This window comes from Mustelus asterias, chromosome 15 (genome assembly GCF_964213995.1).
Source record: "Mustelus asterias chromosome 15, sMusAst1.hap1.1, whole genome shotgun sequence".
Taxonomy (NCBI): Eukaryota; Metazoa; Chordata; class Chondrichthyes; order Carcharhiniformes; family Triakidae; genus Mustelus; species Mustelus asterias.
Window position 1 is genome coordinate 22,573,821 of NC_135815.1, and position 21,986 is coordinate 22,595,806.

Sequence of the window (21,986 nt, forward strand, 5' to 3'; positions counted from 1 at the left end):
TGTGAAAATCCCCGAGTCGTTACCTGTTCTGGTACACTGAGGGAAGATTTAGCATGGCCAATGCACCTAATTAGCACATTCTTTCGGACTGTGGGAGGAAACCGGAGCACCCGGAGGAAACCCATGCAGACAGAGGGAGAACGTGCAAACTCCACACAAACAGTGACCCAAGAAGGGAATTGAACCCGGGTCCCTGGCGCTGTGAGGTAGCAGTGCTAACCACTGTGCCACCGTGGCACCCTCGCCGCTTGAATTTCTATAGTACTCTATCCCTTGTGTTTGGGATTTTTGTAAGTTCTACCATGTTATTTGAAGTCAGCCCATCTGATATCTTAGGAATATTTGCAATGTCTTCCATGGTGAAGACTGATGCAATAAAATTATTCAGTATCTCTGCCATTTCTTTGTTTGATAACAATTCACCAACTCTTTCAGTGGAGGTTCCACATTTACCTTAGCCGCCCACTTACTCTTTACATACCCATAGAAACTCCTACTTCTTGTTTTTATGCTGCATGCAAGTTTTCTCTCGAAATTCATTCTCTCCCTTCTTATGAGCTTATTAGTCTTTTGCTGCCGGATCCTAAAAACTTCCCAGTCCTCTGTTCTACCACTATCCCTTACCACTTTGTATATACTGCTTTTCAATTTAACATTATCCTTGACCTCCTGTGTTAACCATGGATTTTGCCTCTTTCTTGTGGAATCCCTTCTTTTGATTGGGATAAATTACTGCTGAGCATTTTGGGCCAGTTGTTTGAATATCTGCCACTTTTCATCGACTGACCAGTATCTTATCTTATTTCGACAACTCCTCCCTCATACCATTATAATTTCCCTTATTTAAGTTGAAGACACTTTCTGGACCTATGGCGTTCACCCTCAAATTGTATCTGGAATGCAATCATATTCATAGAAATCATAGAATCCTACAGTGCAGAAGAAGGCCATTCAGCCCATCGAGTCTGCACCAACCACAATCCCATCCAGACCCTATCCCCATAGCCCCATGCATTTACCCCAGCTGGTCCCCCTGACACTAAGGGGCAATTTAGCATGGCCAATCCACCTAACCAGCACGTCTTTGAACTGTGGGAGGAAACTGGAGCACCTGGAGGAAACCCACGCAGACCAGGGGAGAATGTGCAAACTCAAGCCGGGAGTTGAACTCGGGTTATTGTGGTCACTACCCCTTCGGAGACCTCAATCACGAGATCCCTTATTAATCTTTCTTCATCACACAAAACCAAATCTAAAGTAGCCAGGTAGGTTCCACAACGTACTGCTCGAAAAAAAGCAATCCCTGTTGCACTCTACAAATTCTTCCTCTACTCTACCCTTGCTAGTTTTGGTGGTCCAATCAATATACAGATTAAAATCTCCCATAATAATTGAAGTTCCCTTCAAATATGCCCTGGATATTTCCCCATTCATACTCTGACTTCTTGAGAGGTTACAGTTTGGGGGTCTAGAGACTACTCCCACCCTTGTCTTCTTTCCCCTTCTTAATTTCAACCCAAATCGATTCTACATCAGTACCCACTGTCTTTATATCATGACTCAGTACTGCTCTGAAACCTTCCTTGATTAACAATGCTACCCCACTCCTTTCCTCTTTGGTTTGTTCTTTTGGAACATTGCCGTGGTCAGTTTGCTCATCCTTCCTACAGTACGGTAGCACAGTGGTTAGCACTGCTGCTTCACAGCTCCAGGGTCCTGGGTTCGATTCCCAGCTCAGGTCACTGTCTGTGTGGAGTTTGCACATTCTCCTCGTGTCTGCGTGGGTTTCCTCCGGGTGCTCCGGTTTCCTCCCACAGTCCAAAGATGTGCGGGTTAGGTTGATTGGCCAGGTTAAAAATTGCCCCTTAGAGTCCTGGGATGCGTAGGTTAGAGGGATTAGCGGGTAAATTAGCGGGTAAAAAAAAAAGGGATTAGCGGGTAGGGCCTGGGTGGGATTGTGGTCGGTGCAGACTCGATGGGCCGAATGGCCTCCTTCTGCACTGTAGGGTTTCTATGATTTCTATGATTCCCCTCTCTCATCCACACAAGGAGCAAGAGTCTTGTACCTGTTGGACAGGGACCAGGGCTGAGGCTCCTGCAGTGCTATCCCTTGGATCCCTCTACCTGCCTCACTCACAGCCACACCCTCCTGACCATTGGCCAAATTCAAAGTAGTTAATCTAAGGGGTGTGACTGTCTCTTGAAACACAACGTCCAGGTATCTCTCCCCGTCACTGATGTGTTGCAGTGTCTGAAACCCAGACTTCAACTGCCACAGTTCCTTGAGCAACCAACACTCACTACAGATGTGTTTACCAGGAACCACAATGGGGTCCACCAGCTCCCACATCAAGCTGGTACACCATATCGCCTGGTTCTCCAATCCTATTTTATTTAATTAGGTTTTAAGTTGGCTTTTTTTGAAAAAATGTCAACTGTATTTTAGCTTCTTGATCTGTGAGATATTTTCCTTATTACCTTTAATCTGAAAGCAACTTAGAATAGGTCATTCAAATTAGCTGTTACTGACCAGCCAATTACCAGAAATGACCGTTTTCCTGTGACGTTAGTCCTGAAGTGTTTTCAAAGTCAGCCCATTGCTTCAGTACAGTGTGTCCCTCATGGGTCTGGCTGTCTCCGCTCCCAGAAGGTGAGTGAAAGCCCTGAGCCTGACTCTCGCTTTATCCTCTCCCCAGTAAAGTGTGTCCCTCACAGAATCGGCTGCCTCTGCTTCCGAGAAGGTAAATGGAGGCCCTGAGTCTGACTCTCTCTTCATCCTCTCCCCAGTAAAGTGTGTCCCTGACAGAATCGGCTGCCTCTGCTTCCGAGAAGATAAGTGGAGGCCCTGAACCTGGCTCGCTCGTTATCCTCTCCCCAGTACAGTGTGTCCCTCGCAGGTGTGCCTGCCTCTGCTCCCGAGAAGAAGGCAAGCTCCAGTTGTGGCTGCAGCTTTGCTTCTCGGTGAAGTGGAGGTGTGAGGAGTGCTCCCTCAAGGTCTGTTACAGTGGTGGCCTACTCCTTCACTTCTCTTAGCTGCTCTTCCTCTCATTGCACCTCCCCCATGCTCCAGCATTAATGGCCTACAGCAGCAGTGGCAGACAGTCAAATAGAGGTCTTCTGGCTGCTACCAATAATGGTAGCCAAAATAACCCCAACCAACACAATGCATCCCCACTACATCAGAGAGTAACTATTTGTCTTTGAGAATGTACCAGAGGACTGCTGGAAGCACCTTTACCGATGCTGCAACTTGAAGAGTCACAGCAGCACCAGAACATTCAATTTCCTTGGATGTTCTTCTTTCCTGGAGATTGGTAGTAAGATACCCATAAAATGAAACTGGAGGCATTCCATTATCACCCTTGTGGCATTCATAAATCTTATTAGGTTCATTTTGAATAAACTCAAGAAATGTATGTTGATTATCAAGCTAGTGACCAAACAATATGACCTTTTATCATAATGCCAATGCCCCAAAACATGGACTATTAGGTTGAGGAGCATGAGGTGCTGTTGTATTTTAGTGGACTATGAAAAAACCACCAATGCCTCTACTTTCTCAGGAGCCTCAGGAAATTTGGCATATCTACTACGACTCTCACCAATTTCTACAAGTGCACCATAGAAAGTATCCTTTCTGGTTGTATCACATCTTGGTATGGCTCCTGCTCTGCCTAAGACCGCAAGAAACTACAAAGGCTTGTGAACTAGCTCAGTCCATCACTCGAACCAGTCTGCCATCAATTGACTCTGTCTACACTTCTTGCTGCCTTGGAAAAGCAGCCAACAATTGAACTGACGAATGGCAGATGGAGTTTAATTTTGATAAATGCGAGGTGATGCATTTTGGTCGCTCAAACCAGGGCAGGACTCACTCAGTGAATGGTATGGGGTTGGGGAAAGTTATAAAACAAGAGATCTAGGAGTACAGGTTCATAGCTCCTTGAAAGTGGAGTCACAGGTGGACAGGGTGGTGAAGAAGGCATTTGGCATGCTTGGATTCATTGGTCAGAACATTGCATACAGGAGTTGGGATGTCTTGTTGAAGTTGTACAAGACATTAGTCAGGCCACACTTGGAATACTATGAGCAGTTCTGGTTGCCCTATTACAGAAACGATATTATTAAACTAGAAAGAGTGCAGAAAAGATTTACTAGGATGCTACCGGGACTTGATGGTTTGAGTTATAAGGACAGGCTGGATAGACTGGGACTTTTTTCCCTGGAGCGTAGGAGGCTTAGAGGTGATCTTATGGAGGTCTATAAAATAATGAGAGGCATAGACCAGCCAGATAGTCAACATCTTTTCTTAAAGGTAGGGGAATCTAAAACTAAAGGGCATAGGTTTAAGGTGAGAGGGGAGGGATATAAAAGGATCTAGAGGGGCATTTCTTTCACACACAGGGTGGTGATTGTCTGGGACAAGCTGCCAGTGGTAGTCGTAGAGGGGGTACAATTTGTCTTTTAAAAAGCATTTAGAGAGCTCCATGGGTAAGATGGGTATCGAGGGATATGGGCCAAATGTGGACAATTGGGGCTAGCTTCGGGGTTTAAAAGAAAGGGCGGCATGGACAAGTTGGGCCGAAGGGCCTGCTGTAAACCTCTATGACTCTATAACATAATCAAGGATTCCACACACCCCAGACATACTCTCTTCCACTTTTTTCTGTCGGGATAAAAATACAAAGGTCTGAGGTCACGTGTCAACAGACTCAAGAACAGCTTCTTCCCTGCTGCCATCCGACTTTTGAATGGACCTACCTCATATTAAGTTGATCTTTCTCTGCACCCTAGCTATGACTGTAACACTACATTCAGCACCCACTCCTTTCCTTCTCCCCCTATGTACTCTATGAACGGTATGCTTTGTCTGTATAGCGTGCAAGAAACAATACTTTTCACTTGCACCTAATACATGGGACAATAATAAATCAAATCAAATCAAAATCAAGGAGATGAAACTGGAGCCAACCAAACAAAAATGTTAGGTGCTTTTAGCCAACTAGGCTTCTCGTAGTTTCCTTATTTTACAGTGGTAGGCTGGAGATCGGCTTCTGTGATGCCTCGGGGTGAATTCTCAGAGTGATTATTAATATTGCAGAAATCAAACAAAAGGTTCTGTTTGGCTGCAATTTTAGCGTCCAGCCCGCCACGGGAATTGGAGAGGGCGAGGGGCGGACCATGGAAAGGTCTGTTGACCTCGGACAGGATTTTATGGTTTCGGGACGAGCGAGGCCGTAACATCCCACCCTACATGTTTATCCAGAGCAAATCAAACTCTGCAGCATAAAGGAACAAAGAACAATACAGCACAGGAACAGGACCTTCGGCCCTCCAAGCCCGCGCCGCTCCCTGGTCCAAACTAGACCATTCTTTTGTATCCCTCCATTCCCACTCCGTTCATGTGGCTATCTAGATAAGTCTTAAACGTTCCCAGTGTGTCCGCCTCCACCACCTTGCCCGGCAGCGCATTCCAGGCCTCCACCACCCTCTGTGTAAAATACGTCCTTCTGATATCCGTGTTAAACCTCCCCCCCCCCCCCCCCACCTTGAACCTATGACCCCTCGTGAACGTCACCACCGACCTGGGAAAAAGCTTCCCACCGTTCACCCTATCTATGCCTTTCATAATTTTATACACCTCTATTAGGTCACCCCTCATCCTCCGTCTTTCCAGTGAGAACAAGCCCAGTTTACCCAATCTCTCCTCATAACTAAGTCCTTCCATACCAGGCAATATCCTGGTAAACCTTCTCTGCATTCTCTCTAAAGCCTCCTCGTCCTTCTGGTAGTGTGGCGACCAGAACTGGGCGCAGCATTCCAAATGCGGCTGAACCAACGTTCTATACAACTGCAACATCAGACCCCAACTTTTATACTCTATGCCCGTCCTATAAAGGCAAGCATGCCATATGCCTTATTCACTACCTTCTCCACCTGTGACGTCACCTTCAAGGATCTGTGGACTTGCACACCCAGGTCCCTCTGCGTATCTACACCCTTTATGGTTCTGCCATTTATCGTATAGCTCCCCCCTACGTTAGTTCTACCAAAATGCATCACTTCGCATTTATCTGGATTGAACTCCATCTGCCATTTCTTTGCCCAAATTTCCAGCCTATCTATATCCTTCTATAGCCTTGACAATGTTCCTCACTATCTGCAAGTCCAGCCATTTTCGTATCGTCCGCAAACTTACTGATCACCCCAGTTACACCTTCTTCCAGATCGTTTATATAAATCACAAACAGCAGAGGTCCCAACACATAGCCCTGCGGAACACCACTAGTCACAGGCATCCAGCCGGAAAAAGACCCTTCCACTACCACCCTCTGTCTTCTGTGACCAAGCCAGTTCTCCACCCATCTAGCCACCTCCCCCTTTATCCCATGAGATCCAACCTTTTGCACCAACCTACCATGAGAGACTTTGTCAAACGCTTTACTAAAGTCCATATAGACGACATCTACGGCCCTTCCCTCGTCAACCATTCTAGTCACTTCTTCAAAAAACTCCACCAGGTTAGTGAGGCATGACCTCCCTCTCACAAAACCATGCTGACTATCGTTAATGAGTTTATTCCTTTCTAAATGCGCATACATCCTATCTCTAAGAATCCCCTCCAACAACTTCCCTACCACGGACGTCAAGCTCACGGGCCTATAATTTCCCGGGTTATCCTTCCTACCCTTCTTAAATAACGGGACCACATTAGCTATCCTCCAATCCTCTGGGACCTCACCTGTGTCCAGTGACGAGACAAAGATTTGCGTCAGAGGCCCAGCGATTTCATCTCTCGTCTCCCTGAGCAGCCTTGGATAGATTCCATCAGGCCCTGGGGATTTGTCAGTCTTTATATTCCCTAAAAAACTTAACACTTCCTCCCTTGTAATGGAGATTTTCTCTAACGGGTCAACACTCCCCTCCGAGACACTCCCAGTCAACACATCCCTCTCCTTTGTGAATACCGACGCAAAGTATTCACTGTGTTCAAAGTATAAACTGTTTTCAAAGTATTCAAAGTATAAACTGTTTTCAGACCTGGGTTTTGCAGGAATAACTGGGTGATTTCTGTTATCCTTTCGACCAATATCGCCATCAAATCAGAAAGTGCTGGAAAATCTCGGCAGATCGGACAGCATCGGTGGAGAGAGAAGAGAGCCAACGTTTCGAGTCTGGATGGCTGAAGGGTTATCAAAGGATTGCTCGGACAAAAGGTCATCCAGATTTCATCTGAGCAATCCTTTGATAACCCTTTAGCCATCCAGACTCGAAACGCTGGCTCTCTTCTCTCTCCACAGATGCTGTCAGACCTGTTGAGATTTTCCAGCATTTTCTGTTTTTGTTTAAGATTCCAGCTCCGCAGTAATTTGCTTTTACCATAAAATCACCTTTGTTTTGTTAATTTATTGTTGTTCTATTTTGTAAGGTGATGACCTTCCCCGGTCCCCACCTCCCCCCCCCCCTCCCCACCCCCCCAACATCACCCCCTTTGCCCTCAATCATTATTTGCTCTGTATCTGATCTATGAAGTTTGAACTGAGAGAGAATTGATTTTCTTTTTCCATTGTGGTGATCCTCAAGTGATCCATTTTTTAAAAAAAGAAGCAGCGACCTTTAAAGACCTTTATGTGACCTGAGATTTTCACCGCAGATTTCATCCAGATAGTTGTTGTTTTTGCAGGTTCTGGCTTCAGTTGAACACTGTGTGGAATGAAGAGTCAAGTGCAATCATTGCAATGGATAACGTTGCTCTCAACCTTGACTGTTATCTATCGAGTGAGTATAAACATTACACTTGCCTGTTACTTTCTTTCCTGTTTTATAATACTGGATCCTTAACAAGTTACGGTGTCAGAATGTAACCTTTGTGAATAAATACAGAGACTGTCAGCCTCTGGTGTTTCCCTGGATTGTTTCTCCATTGGAGGCAAATGCACTGATATTTCTTAAGAATCCTCTACGCTCCGGGTGCTCTGGTTTCCTCCCGCAGTCTAAAGATATGCAGGTTAGGTGGATTGCCCGTTCTAAATTGCCCCTTAGTGTTCAAAGATCATCGAATCCCTACAGTGCAGTAGGAGGCCATTTGGCCCATCGAGCCTGCACCGACAACAATCCCACCCTGGCTCTATCCCCACGTATTTACCCTGCTAATCTCCCTGACACTAAGGGGCAGTTTAGCATGGCCAATCTACCTAACCTGCACATCTTTGGATTGTGGAAGGAAACCGGAGCACCCAGAGGAAACCCACGCAGGCACGGGGAGAATGTGCAAACTCCACACTGACAGTGACCCGAGGCTGGAATTGAATCCGGGTCCCTGGTGCTGTGAGACAGCAGTGCTAACCACTGTGCCACCGTGCTGCCCTAACAATGTGTAGGTTAGATGGGATTAGTAGGGTAAATTTGTAGTGGTTATGGAGATAGAGCAGGAGAGAGAACCTGGGTATGATTCTCTGTCACAGAATAGGTGCAGATTCGATTAGCCGAATAGCCTCCTTCTATACTGTAGGGATTCTATGATGATACTATGATTAGCATCTTACACAGATACGGGTGCAAAGCATCCAGGAGGGAAACTGGGTGGCACAGTGAGTTAGAACACTGTGCTGTATCTCTGAGCACTGGGATGGATGTGCAGTGTGATCGATGTGTAGTGATAGTATGAAAGTTTGTCTTATATCTACAGATATAAGAGTGCTATATGTAAAATTCCAGTCCAGCCCTTAGCTCCACAGCAGAAAACTGTCCATCATTCAACACAACTTGGTACTGAACTGTCTTTTTTTAGTGTGACCACAGGGACAGCTAAAGATGGAAATGAAATGTAGTAGAATGCTCTCCTAAGTTTGTGGTTTACCGGGAAATGTTAAATTCTCTGCTGCTGATGTGTACCTCAAGAACTCATTCCACAGACAGGCGTCAGGGGACGCAGGTATATATTGCACACTCCACACTCCAATCTACAGCTGCCTTCCCAAGGCAGTTCCCGGGCAAATCACCCCACACCCAGGGTCACCTGACCCGTTTCTTTAAAGGGACTACGCCCCAACATTCATCACAGGAAACAGTCAGCATACTGATCCCAACCCAATAATTGACAAGTTGATGGATGTAGAACCATGAAAAACAAAAGAAAGTCCCAAGCTACCACTTAATTTTAAAACGAGGTTCATTAAAATCTTAAGGAGGTTTCTGAGCTTCCTGCTACATGCTCACGCAAGTGTTGAAGATTGAATTCAACATATAATCCCTAACAGTGCAGAAGGAGGCCATTTGGCCCATTGTGCCTGCACCAACAACAATCCTACCCAGGCCCTATCCCCATATTTACCCTGCTAGTCCCCCTGACACTAAGGGGCAATTCAGCATGGCCAATCCCCCTAACCCGCACAATTTTGGACTGTGGGAGGAACAGTCCTGTGGGAGGAACCAGAGCACCCGGAGGAAACCCACGCACACACAGGCAGAACGTGCAAACTCCACACAGACAGTGACCTGAGGCCGGAATTGAACCCGGGTCCCTGGCACTGTGAGGCAGCGTTGCTAACCACTGTGCTACCGTGCCGCCTCAGACATTCATGAATTCATCCATTGAACATGTGCCTGGGTGAAAAATGTAAAGGGTCACAGATCTCATGTTGAAACAATGATCTTTGGACTCTGGGCAGAGCAGTGGTTAGCACTCACTTCCTTCACACCAGGGACCTGGTTTCAGAATCACTCCTGACCAAACGTCAGGTTGAAAAGTCTGCTCTTTGTTGAAAAGTGCTGCTTTCTTCAAAATGCAATTCCCGGGAATTATAGTTCTCTCAGCTTTGCAGTCACAATAGGAAAAGCACTGAGATCCCATTGTACAGTAAACAATTTAAATGCAAACATACTTAATAAAAGTCCATCACTGACACTGACATGAACATGAATCACATCTAACAAATTCATCGGAACAAGTTGAAGGCATCGCACGGATGTGGAAACAATGGAGTGATTTAAGCTGGAGTGCACTTGGTATCAGTAATGGTACTGGAAACAAATAACAATGAACATACGACATCGAGATTCATGGCTACAAAATACCAACAAAAGATAGAAAAGAAAAAAAAGCAGCCAATTTTATTTCTGAATAAAATATTGCTGCTTCCATGATAGTTACTGGATTCCTTAAAAGCACAGTTGATTCCCAAGCAGTACTGGACTTCTAAGGCAGAATTTTCCTTTTCTTGGTAAAAGGTGGGAAAAGCTGTTTTCCCGCCATATTTTCAAACACTTTGCTGAATACAATCAGGGGATGGGTCCCCCATCGCCACACTGGTGGCACGGGCTCTGATTGAGCCCACCGTGGCAGCAATAGCAGCTCTGACAAGATGGAGCTGCCCATTTTTCCAAGGACATGAAAACCCGTGACACAGGCCCTCCCCACTCGGAAACCGCCCCCCCACCCCCTCCCACCCCCCAACATGAGACAGCCCTCGATGGACACAGGATCAAGACCCCCCTCCCCCCCGCATGGACCTTCCCAATGAAAGGCATTCTTGGCTGTGCCCATTGGGGGGGCAGTGCCTAGGCACAGTGTCTGGACACTGCCAGGAAACTGCCCCAGCATGACCCTCTCCTCTGGGGGCTGTACTTACTAGTGCGCCCCTGGCAGGGACCGTTCGTCAGGTTCACAGGGGGTGGGGGGGGGGGGGGGGGGGGGGTGGGAATCCCTACATGAGGGGGATGATACAGCAGGGAGGCCTACTAAAGGTATGTTAATGTACTCTAATGGGGTTGGCGATCTTTCATGATGGGAATACCTTTACATCATTGGCAGGGAGCGGGGACAATCGAGCGGGGAAATTCTGCCAGTGTGAAAGCCATTTTGGGACTCCCCCTTGATTCATCACCCCAGCTGCCATCCCCGCCCACCGGACACCGGGACGTAGTATCGCGCCCCCACTCCCCCAGTTTAGAAATTAGGCTCAGCACACCCAGGCCCCAGACATCAAGTAATAATGAGCAAGATTCCGCCGCTCCCTCACCTCCATGGCCTAGGGAGGGTGGCCTTTGGCGGGACTGGCCGTAAAATTTCAGCCAATGTTTTCACACCAAAATTAGGATTTAAATCAAGTGTCTGCTTGAATGAGATAAGCACTTCCAACACAACTGGCCTTCAAATCCCAGAAACTAGGATGAAGTCAAAAATGTGTTGGTATCGAGCTGGACAAAACTCTTACCAATTTTCAGCTATCAGCTGCCTGACCTACAGGTGGCTTGCAGAGTGGGAATGCCACAGAGTTACATTGAGACTACAACACGGAAACAAGTTATCTGTGCAAACCTGCCTATGTCCGCATTTAAGCTACCACAAGGTCACTCCCACCCTTCGCTAAGCTAACGGTTATGATTTATAATTTATAAGTTAATTTATAGGTCTTAATATAAGGTAAAAACTTAGGTCTGGACAGGAAAAAAGTCAGTTCATCATTGCATTGCTGACAGGAGTTAAGAAAACACAAAGCATATCAGAAGCATATCATGGGCGGCATGGTAGCACAGTGGTTAGCACTGCTGCTTCACAGCTCCAGGGACCTGGGTTCGATTCCCGGCTTGGGTCACTGTCTGTGTGGAGTTTGCACATTCTTCCTGTGTCTGCCTGGGTTTCCTCCGGGTGCTCTGGTTTCCTCCCACAGTCCAAAGATGTGCGGGTTAGGTTAATTGGCCATGCTAAATTGCCCCTTAGTGTCCCAGGATGCGTAGGTTAGAGGGATTAGTGGGTAAATATGTGGGGATATGGGGATAGGGTCTGGGTGGGATTGTGGTCAGTGCAGACTCGATGGGCCGAATGGCCTCTTTCTGCACTGTAGGGTTTCTATGATTCTATGAACCAGAGAGGCTCATGATTGACATGCAACAGGCTTTTAGCATTATATCAAGTAGAGGATGGCACGGTGACACAGTGGTTAGCACTGCTGCCTCATAGCGCCAGGGACCCGGGTTCGATTCCCAACTTGGGTCACAGTCTGTGTGGAGTCTGCACGTTTTCCCTGTATTTGTGTGGGTTTCCTCCGGGTGCTCCGGTTTCCTCCCACAGTCCGAAAGAACTGCTGGTTAGGTGGATTGGCCATGCTAAATTCTCCCTCAGTATTCCCGATCAGGCGCCAGAGTGTGGCAACTCGGGGGATTTTCACAGTAGCTTCATTGCAGTGTTAACTTGTGACACTAATAGATGAACTTTAAAAAAAAGAAAGAAGGTGAAAAATAATAATTGCCAATTCAAGCAAAGAATGCAGGAGTGACAAGGAACAAGGAAAAGAATAGTAACATGAGGTGGCAATCTTTCGCTGAGTTTTGTATTTATCGTGTGGGCAGAATAATATAGTAATTCAACCAGAAATTAATAAAGCTAGCATTCAGAAAGCTGACTGAAAAGTGACTCACTAATAAACTCTTAATTGAAACATGAAACACAATAACTCTGTCAGTCAGCAATATTTGTTATTCCACCAGAAAGGAATAAATTTAACGGGTACAAGATGTTCCATTCCCTAACTCTGGTGTCCCTCTTCTTGACAAGAACAAAGATTGTGCCACAAAAATCCAAAAAAATATACTCTGCTCGACAGAAAGACTGATATGTATCTGTGTGAAAGAAGTTACAGTACCTGGTAATTGAAGATGAAAAGGATAATGTCTTTTAGCCTGTTGTCAGTCATATCAATGATTTTTTTTCAGCTTGTCAATCCCCGCATAACTAGTTTGGAATTAACTGGACTGATGAATCATATTAGTATGCAGATTTATTCTAAAAATACTTCAAAGACGCCTTGTGATTCTTAGTAATTTGTGATCTAAGCTAAGGAAGCAACGCTGGTGATTTTTCTTCATTCATGAGCTGTGTGCAAGTGCTGGTCAGGCCAGCATTTATTGCTAATTGCCCCTGACACGGTGGTGGTGAGCCACCTTTTATAGAATCCCTACAGTGCAGAAGAGGCCATTCGACTCATCTACGCCAATTCTCTCTCAGAGCATCCCACCAGGTCCTCTCGCCCACCCTATTCCCCTAACCCCACACTTTACCATGGCTAATCCATCGAACCTACAGATCTTGGGACTCTAAAGTGCAATTTAGCATGGTCAATCCACCTAACCTGCACCTAGCCCAATCCATCACGCAAACCAGCCTCCAATCCATTGATTCTGTCTACACTTTCTGCTGCCTCGGAAAAGCAGCCAGCTTAATCAAGGACCCCTCGCGCCCCAGACACAGTCTCTTCCACCTTCTTCCATCGGGAAAATGATATACAATCTGAGGTCACGTACTAACCGACTCGAGAACAGCTTCTTTCCTGCTGCCATCAGACGTTTGAATGGATCTACCTTATGTTAAGTTGATCTTTCTCTGCACCCTAACTATGACTGTAACACTACATTCTGTACCTACTCCTTTCCTTCTCCCCTATGTACTCTATGAACAGTATACTTTGTATAGCGCACAAGAAACAATACATTTCACCGTAAACCAATGCATGTGACAATAATAAACCCAATCAAATAAAAAGTATTTGGACTGTGGAAGGAAACTGAGGAACCTGGAGGGCACCCATGCAGAGAGAATGTGCAAACGCCACACAGTCACCCAAGGCTGGAATCGAACCCGGGTTCCTGGAGCTGTGAGGCAGCAGTGCTACCCACTGTGCCACCATGCTGCCCCGCAGTATAGCAGCCCCTAGCAATGTAGGTACACCCACAGTGCAGTTAGTTAGGAAGATACATGATTATGATCCAGTGACAGTGAAGGAACAGCGATGACAGTAGGGAACGTGCAGGTGGTGGTATTGCTTTTATCCTCGCAGGCAGCAGAAGCCGTGGGTTTGGGTGCTGTGGAAAATGACTTGGCAAGTTGCTCTGATGCATTTTTTAGATAGGAAGTTGCTCGTTCGGTTATATTGCAACAGCAAAAATACTAAAAACAGAAAAATATGTCGAGCTTAGGAAGAATGCGCATAATCGATAAAATAGAGACAGCAAGAAAGAACATAAAAGAGATTAGGAGGTTGGATTCGAGAGGGATTATCTATCAGATGACAAGATTTCATAACAGATACAGAATGTTGTTGCCCTCTTATCAACTGATCAGTGATGAAATCCAAAGCAAAGGGTTTGCAATAATTATATATCCATTGTGTGACAATCCACATTTGATTACAGATAAATGATATTTGGTAGATGCTTTGATAGTTGATCACTTGTATTTCCAGTGATACCCATAAACCTCGTCCAGGAAAACATTTAATGTAATTTATTATCTTTAATACAGGTAACTTGGAGAGCTCACCCAAGAATTATTCTGCTAATTCAAGCCAACCCCTGCTCGGACAAGCCTTTGTGAACAGGACTGTGGTAGCAGCCAGTAAGAAGGTACAAGAGGGGATTGAAGTCAGTGCTCTGTCAGGTATGAATCATACAGAGTAAGTCATTTGACATTTTGAATAATTGTTGTTGGAATGTAGATTTCCAAAGATGTTCCCAATTATTTTTTTTCCATTTTTTAAGCTTTCGTCCAATTATCTTACATGACCTTTTGTTGCATCTTGAGATGTTTTGAGACTGTACTTGGATTCAACAAGGATATGCAAATGTCAGACTCAAAAGACAAGCTATAGCACTATTAGTAATTACACGTGATAGCACTTTCTAATGGTTTGGTTCCAAATATATTCTAAAATGAATGCAGTGTAAACACATGCTTAATTGGAAAGAGGTGTTGAGATGTTTATTGGTAAGCATGATTAGAATGTTGTACATAGTGAGATTAGTCTAAAATCCTGTGCTTGTCATGGGATGGAACTTCTGCAAAAAAATGTTTTGTGGGGGTTTTTTGGGGAAATGTAATGGGGGACTCACATTTTTCATTGATTTGTTTGCACTATCTTGGTGATGTCACTAAGGCTTGCTATAGTTACAGGAGGCAGGCAAAGGACCTACCTACCCACTTCCAGCTTGGTTTTTAAGAAGCTTCTTAAGGAACAGGAATCCAGCTCAGGTTCCACCCCAAATTCCTGGCCTCCCAAATTATGCACCCAATTTCGTCAACACTCAGCCACAAACTTTGGCCCCCAAGGTTTCTTTCATTTCATAAATAGCTTTGTCCTTATTATTTACTTTACCCACTGCAATGAAGATGCAACCTGTTCCCAGGTTCCTTCTGAGGTTTTTCTTGTAACACATAAACAAGGCCGCAGTTATGTACTTAGTATTTCTATTCATAGTTCCCTCCCTTCCAATGGTGAATTAATTAAACTCTGCTCCCTTGTCCCAGTGGCCCTGCAGAAATCCACACCTCTGATTTTCAAATAGAGAATCTCAATTTACACCTTCCTTCCACTCTCCCCAAGAAACATATTTTGTTCACTGTTACACCTGTCGCTGACCAGAAAGATGTCAGGAATGGTTGCACATGCGTACTCGGCCTGCACTGAGGTTGCCAGCAACCCTGACACCTTTTTGGTCAACAGGTAGCAAGGGTATTGGTGAATTTTTAAGCATTTGCTTTACCTGGATTATTATGTGCGGTTTTGGTGTCCTTTTCTGAGGAAGGGTGTCCTTGCTATAGAGGGAGTGCAGCGAAGGTTTACCAGGCTGATTCCTGGGATGGCAGGTCTGTCATATGAGGAGAGGCAAAGTCGGTTGGGATTATATTCACTGGAGTTTAGAAGAGAGAGGGAATCTCATAGAAACGTATAAAATTCTAACAAGGTTAGACAGGGTAGATTCAGAAAGAATGTTCCCGATGGTGGGGGAGTCCAGAACTAGGGGTCACAGTTTGAGGATAAGGGGTAAACCTTTAGGACTGAGGTGAGGAGAAATTTCTTCACCCAGAGAGTGGTGAATCTGTGGAATTCACTACCACAGAAAGTAGTTGAGGCCAAAACGTTGTGCAATTTCAAGAAGAAATTAGATATAGCTCTTGGGGCTAAAGGGATTAAGGGATTTGGGGGGAAGGCAGGATCAGGATAATGAATTTGATGATCAGCCATGATCATAACGAATGGCGGAGCAGGCTCGACAGGCTGAGTATCCTACTCCTGCTTCTAGTTTCTATGTTTCCATGTAAAAACTCTGAGGGTCACAAAGAGCTGCCGAAGTTACTTGTACAGAGGATTCTTGCTCTGACCACGGAGAATCAAAGCTTGAAAGGTTCCAGATGAGTTGTGGAGCTATCACGATTATGTGGACCAAGTTGCTAAACAGCCTAACTAGCTCGGTTAATAGTTAGTGGGACTACTCCAGCATCATGGTCTTATGCCCCACACTGGCTGATGATCTTTTAATTTAATTTTTTAAATAATAAATTGGACTCAATTAACTGAGCAAGAAACGTTTTGACATGGTAGCTCGGACGCAGTTCTTTGGCAGATATTGTTTGTTCCATTAGGAAATGTTATAACTGATCCGTTTATTGGGAGGCATCTCGATTTAACACCTAACCAGAGCAAAGGAGAGACATCTTGGGCCCTGATGCTTCTCCTGTTTCTAAGCCCCTTAACACCTCTGTCTCGTATCCTTCAGGTGCCTAGAATTGGGAACCATAGTCACAGTGGGGTGAAACTGTTTGATGTAGGTTTAATAAAACTTCTTGTCTTTTGGACTCTATGCCTCTATTGAGAAAGCTCATCAAATTACAATGTAAATTAGTGACTTCAATAAAGAGACGGGGAGTGATGTATCTACTTTTGCTGATGACACAAAGCTAGTTGGAAAGGTAAGCTGTGGGAGGACACAAAGAGGCTACAAAGAGATATAGACAGGTTAAGTGAGAAAACAGCATGATGGCAGATGGAATATAGATAGAGATATGTGGGGTTAATCACTTTGGTCATAAGAATTGAAAAGCAGGATATTTTTTAAAAGGTGAGGAACTTGTAAGTGTTAATGCTCAAAGAGGTTTGCATGGTATACAAGGATCACAGAAAGTTAGCATGAAAGCAGAGCAAGCAATTAGGAAGGCAAATGACATGTTGGCCTTTATTGCAAGGGGATTGGAGTACAGGAATAAAGAAGTCTTGCTACAGTTGTGCAGGATTTTGGTGAGTCAACATCTGGAATGTCATAGCGTCATAGAGGTGGTATCCTACATGGAAACAGGCCCTTCGGCCCAACTTGTCCATGCCGCCCTTATTTTTTTTTAAAAACCCCTAAGCTAATCCCAATTGCCCGCATTTGGCCCATATCCCTCTATACCCATCGTACCCATGTAACTATCTAAATGCTTTTTAAAAGATAAAATTGTACCCGCCTCTACTACTACCTCTGGCAGCTTGTTCCAGACACTCACCACCCTCTGTGTGAAAAAATCACCCCTCTGGACACTTTTGTATCTCTCCCCTCTCACCTTAAACCTATGCCCTCTAGTTTTAGACTCCCCTACCTTTGGGAAAAGATATTGACTATCTACCTTGTCTATGCCCCTCATTATTTTATAGACCTCTATAAGGTCACCCCTCAGCCTCCTACACACCAAAGAAAAAAGTCCCAGTCTATTCAGCCTCTCCTTATAACTCAATCCATCAAGTCCCGGTAGCATCCTCGTAAATCTTTGCTACAATCTTTCTAGTTTAATAATATCCTTTCTATAATAGGGTGACCAGAATTGCACACAGTATTCTAAGTGTGGCCTTACCAATGTCTTGTACAACTTCAACAAGATGTCCCAACTCCTGTATTCAATGTTCTGACCAATGAAACCAAGCATGCCAAATGCCTTCTTCACCACTCTGTCCACCTGTGACTCCACTTTCAAGGAGCTATGAACATGTACCCCTAGATCTCTTTGTTCTGTAACTCTGCCCAATGCCCTACCATTAACTGAGTAAGTCCTGCCCTGGTTCAATCTACCAAAATGCATTACCTCGCATTTGTCTAAATTAAACTCTATCTGCCATTCGTTAGCCCACTGGCCCAATTGATCAAGATCCCGCTGCAATTGGAGATAACCTTCCTCACTGTCTACCATGCCACCAATCTTGGTGTCATCTGCAAACTTACTAACCATGCCCCCTATATTCTCATCCAAATCATTAATATAAATGACAAATAACAGTGGGCCCAGCACTGATCCCTGAGGCACACCGCTGGTCACAGTCCTCCAGTTTGAAGAACAATTCTCTACAACCACCCTCGAAGCCAATTTTGTATCCATTTAGATACCTCACCCTGGATCCCGTGAGATTTAACTTTATGCAACAACCTACCATTCCGTACCTTGTCAAAGGCCTTGCTAAAGTCCATGTAGACAACATCAACTGCACTGCCCTCATCTACCTTCTTGGTTACCCCTTCAAAAAACTCAATTAAATTTGTGAGACATGATTTTCCACTCACAAAGCCATGCTGACTGTCCCTAATCAGTCCTTGTATCTCTAAATGCCTGTAGATCCTGCCTCTCAAAATACCTTCCAACAATTTACCCACCACAGATGCGAGGCTAACTGGCCTGTAGTTCCCAGGCATTTCCCTGCAGCCCTTTTTAAACAAAGACACAACATTTGCCACTCTCCAATCTTCAGGCACCTCACCCGTGACTATGGATGATCCACATATCTCGGCTAGGGGACCCGCAATTTCCTCCCGAGCCTCCCACAAGTGCTTTGTATAGTTTTGGTCTCTGCATTTAAGAAAGGTTATACTTGCATTGGAGGTGGTACGGCAAAAGTTCACTAAATTGATCCCTGGGATGAAGGAGTTTCTTCTGATGAGAGGCTGAGTTAATTATATTCCCTGGGGTTTAAAAGAATGAGAGGTGACCTGATTGAAAAATATAAGATTTTGAAGGGGTCTGATAGGATGAATGCTGAAAGATTGTTGCTGCTGGTTGGAGAATCTAAAACACGGGAGCACAGTCTCAGGGTGAGGAGCCAATCACGTAGGCCTGAGCTGAGGGGAAATTAGTTCACTCAAAGGATTGTGAACCTTTGAAGCTCTCTACCCCGGAGGATTGTGGGTGCTCCACTGTTCGATATATTTCAGGCTGGGATAGGCAGGTTTTTGGTCTCTCAGTGAATCAAGGGATATGGGGAGTCGGGGGATAGGTAGGATGGCATTGTCCCATGCTCCCGCTGGTGGCTTCAATGGCAGGTGGCGGGGAGAATTCCACAGTAGGCGAAAAATTGGTTTTACACCGGCGTGAATTTGCAGTGGGATCTTCCGCTGGTGGCTACCATGACAGATTGGGAAACCTGCCGGAGGCCAGCGTGAAACTCATTTGCATCCCGCTAATGTTAATGGGATGCAGATGAAGGCCCAACCCTCTCCTCTTCCTTACGCCTGATCATCCATGGCGCTAATGGGAAAACAGGCTGGTGCGAAACTTGTCTGGAAACATGTAGAACAGCACAATGGCACAATGGTGAGCACTGCTGCCTCACAGCTCTGGGTTTGATTCTGGCCTTGGGTGACTGTCTGTGTGCAGTCTGCATGTTCTAAATGCGTGGGTTTCCTCCGGGTGCTCTGGTTTCCTCCCATAGTCCAAAGCTGTGGGGATTAGGTGGATTGGCCATGCTAAATTTCCCCTCAGTGTGTGGGGATTATCAGGGTAAATACATGGGATTTTGGGGATAGGGCCTGGGTGGGATTGTTGTCGGTGCGGGCTCGATGGGCCGAAAGACCTCCTTCTGCACTTTCGGGATTTCATGAACATGGCGAGCAGATGTTGTGACTCAGCTGAACAACACCTGGGGCTGCCTCCGGAGTTCAGGATGGGAAGCGATCTGCAATCCTGGAATACCACTGGAGAGGGTGGGGGAAGCATCCACAGGTGGACATTCTAAATTCTGTGTGCTGGAGGGGTGTCCATCTTCCAGCCTCAGAATATTCCTGGAGAATCATCTTCATTTTCAGGAGGTCCACCTATATCTCTTCAACAGTGGGTCAATGAGGTTGTGCACCTTTTCAATATGGCACCCAGATAGGTCGGCAGACTACGCGCCATCAGGCCCGCCCCACCACGCAACATGATGCAAAACACCCAGTTATATAATTAATGAGGTCGGGGCCGGAAGATTTGTTGGTGTTTTCCCACTGGCCTCCACAGTGGGAAACACTTTATATTCCTGTCACATCACGAGACTGACGCCAAAATCTTGCTGGCACTTAGGCCAGCGGAATCTTACAGTTCCACCGAAGGTGCACCCCCACCGCAGGTTTCCCGGTGGCAAGGGGTGCATTCACCAGGAAAATCCATTGACAACGGCAGGACCATGAGATCCCGCCGCCAGCGAGAGGCGCACCACCTCCCGCCGCTGCGAAACACACCGCGGAGGGGGAGAAAAATCCCACCCTTAGTCCGTAGGTTGGAAAATTCCACTGGTGGGGCTGGAACCCAAGATCAACCATGATCATATTGAAGGGCGGAGCATTCTCAATGGGCCACGTGGCTTTGTCTTACTCCTATCTCTTGTGTTCTTGGGTGAAAAGTCAGGTTTCAGTATGATACCCTTTACGGCCATGGCTTTATCAAACAATTACTCACAACTTGGTCATTCGTCTTATGCCAGCAGCACTACTTCTTTGAACCTGGCTCGATGCGATGTCCAGATAGCAACAACCAAAGGACTTGAAACTCACAAGTCCTGCAATCAAAATGTTCACAGGAGAAAATCCTGAACAAACAGTGACATATTCTACTGCAGAATGACTCACTTCCAAGTATAAAACTGGTAAAACCTTCCAGTAAATTAGTACACCAGACAATTAACCTGCAATAATGTACTATTTCTATCCAGCCAAGAGGTCTTTATTACTAGAAAAATTACACTTTGCTTTAAGTGATAAATATTTTCTCATTTTAAATTGGAACTAACCACACTTACAAGTGTCCAACCTGGAGCATGTATTAGAAGAACAAAATACTTCAGATGCTGGAAATCTGAAATATGAATAGAAAATGCTGTAAATACTCAGCAGGCCAGGCAGCATCTCATAGAATCATAGAAACCCTACAGTGCAGAAGGAGGCCATTCGGCCCATCGAGTCTGCACCGACCACAATCCCACCCAGGCCCTACCTATCCCCACATATTTACCCGCTAATCCCTCTAACCTACGCATCCCAGGACTCTAAGGGGCAATTTTTAACCTGGCCAATCAACCTAACCCGCACATCTTTGGACTGTGGGAGGAAACCGGAGCACCCGGAGGAAACCCACGCAGACAATGTGCAAACTCCACACAGACAGTGACCCAAGCCGGGAATCGAACCCGGGACCCTGGAGCTGTGAAGCAGCAGTGCTAACCACTGTGCTACCGTGCTGCCCCTGTGGAGAGAGAAACAGAGTCAATGTTTCAGCTCCACAAACTGCATTAGTTCTGTTGTAGGGTCACAGACATTGGGCACTGCCAGACATGCTGAACATTGCTCACCTCCCATTTCTGTTGGAACAAAATCCACTCATTTTGCCATTCTTTCAAAAAGCACTTGGACTTAGAACAGCGCAGCAAGAGGCTGTTTGGCCCATCACGTCTGCACCGACCCTCTGGAAGAGCATCCCACTCAGATCCTCCCTACTATCCCTGCTCACTTACCATGGCTAATCCACCTAACCTGCACACCTTTGGAGTGTGAGGGGGAACCGGAGTGTCCCGAGGAAACCCATGCAGACATGGGGAGAACATGTAGACTCTGCACAGACAGTCACCCAAGGCTGGAATTGAACCCAGGTCCCTGGTGCTGTGAGGCAGCTGTGCCACCATGTCGCCCATGTGAGCCTCTCATTCCCCCTCAGCAAGAAACTCAGCAGAAGCTGCCTGCGTTCTGGACAACATTTAGCATGAATTTCAAAAATAAAACTTAAGATATAAACAAAGTATGAACAACTTGCAGAGCAAAAAAAGTCAATATCAAAGTAATAAGTTGATAATTTAAAAGCAAATGAGTAATTAATAAAAATTACCATTAAAAAGTTCCAAGTAGAAGACACTCACTCACACATTCTCTCACTCACTCACACA

The 21,986-nt window shown here is 45.6% G+C and overlaps 1 protein-coding gene across 1 annotated transcript in view; it reads left to right on the forward strand.

The window, feature by feature from the left end:
* LOC144504903 (ALK tyrosine kinase receptor-like) overlaps window positions 1–21,986 on the forward strand; it is a 304,540-nt gene that overhangs the window by 5,610 nt on the left and 276,944 nt on the right. Inside the window, 2 exon segments of the mRNA XM_078230651.1 lie at window positions 7,685–7,779; window positions 14,300–14,434. Of these exon segments, the coding sequence (XP_078086777.1) occupies window positions 7,685–7,779; window positions 14,300–14,434 (230 nt within the window).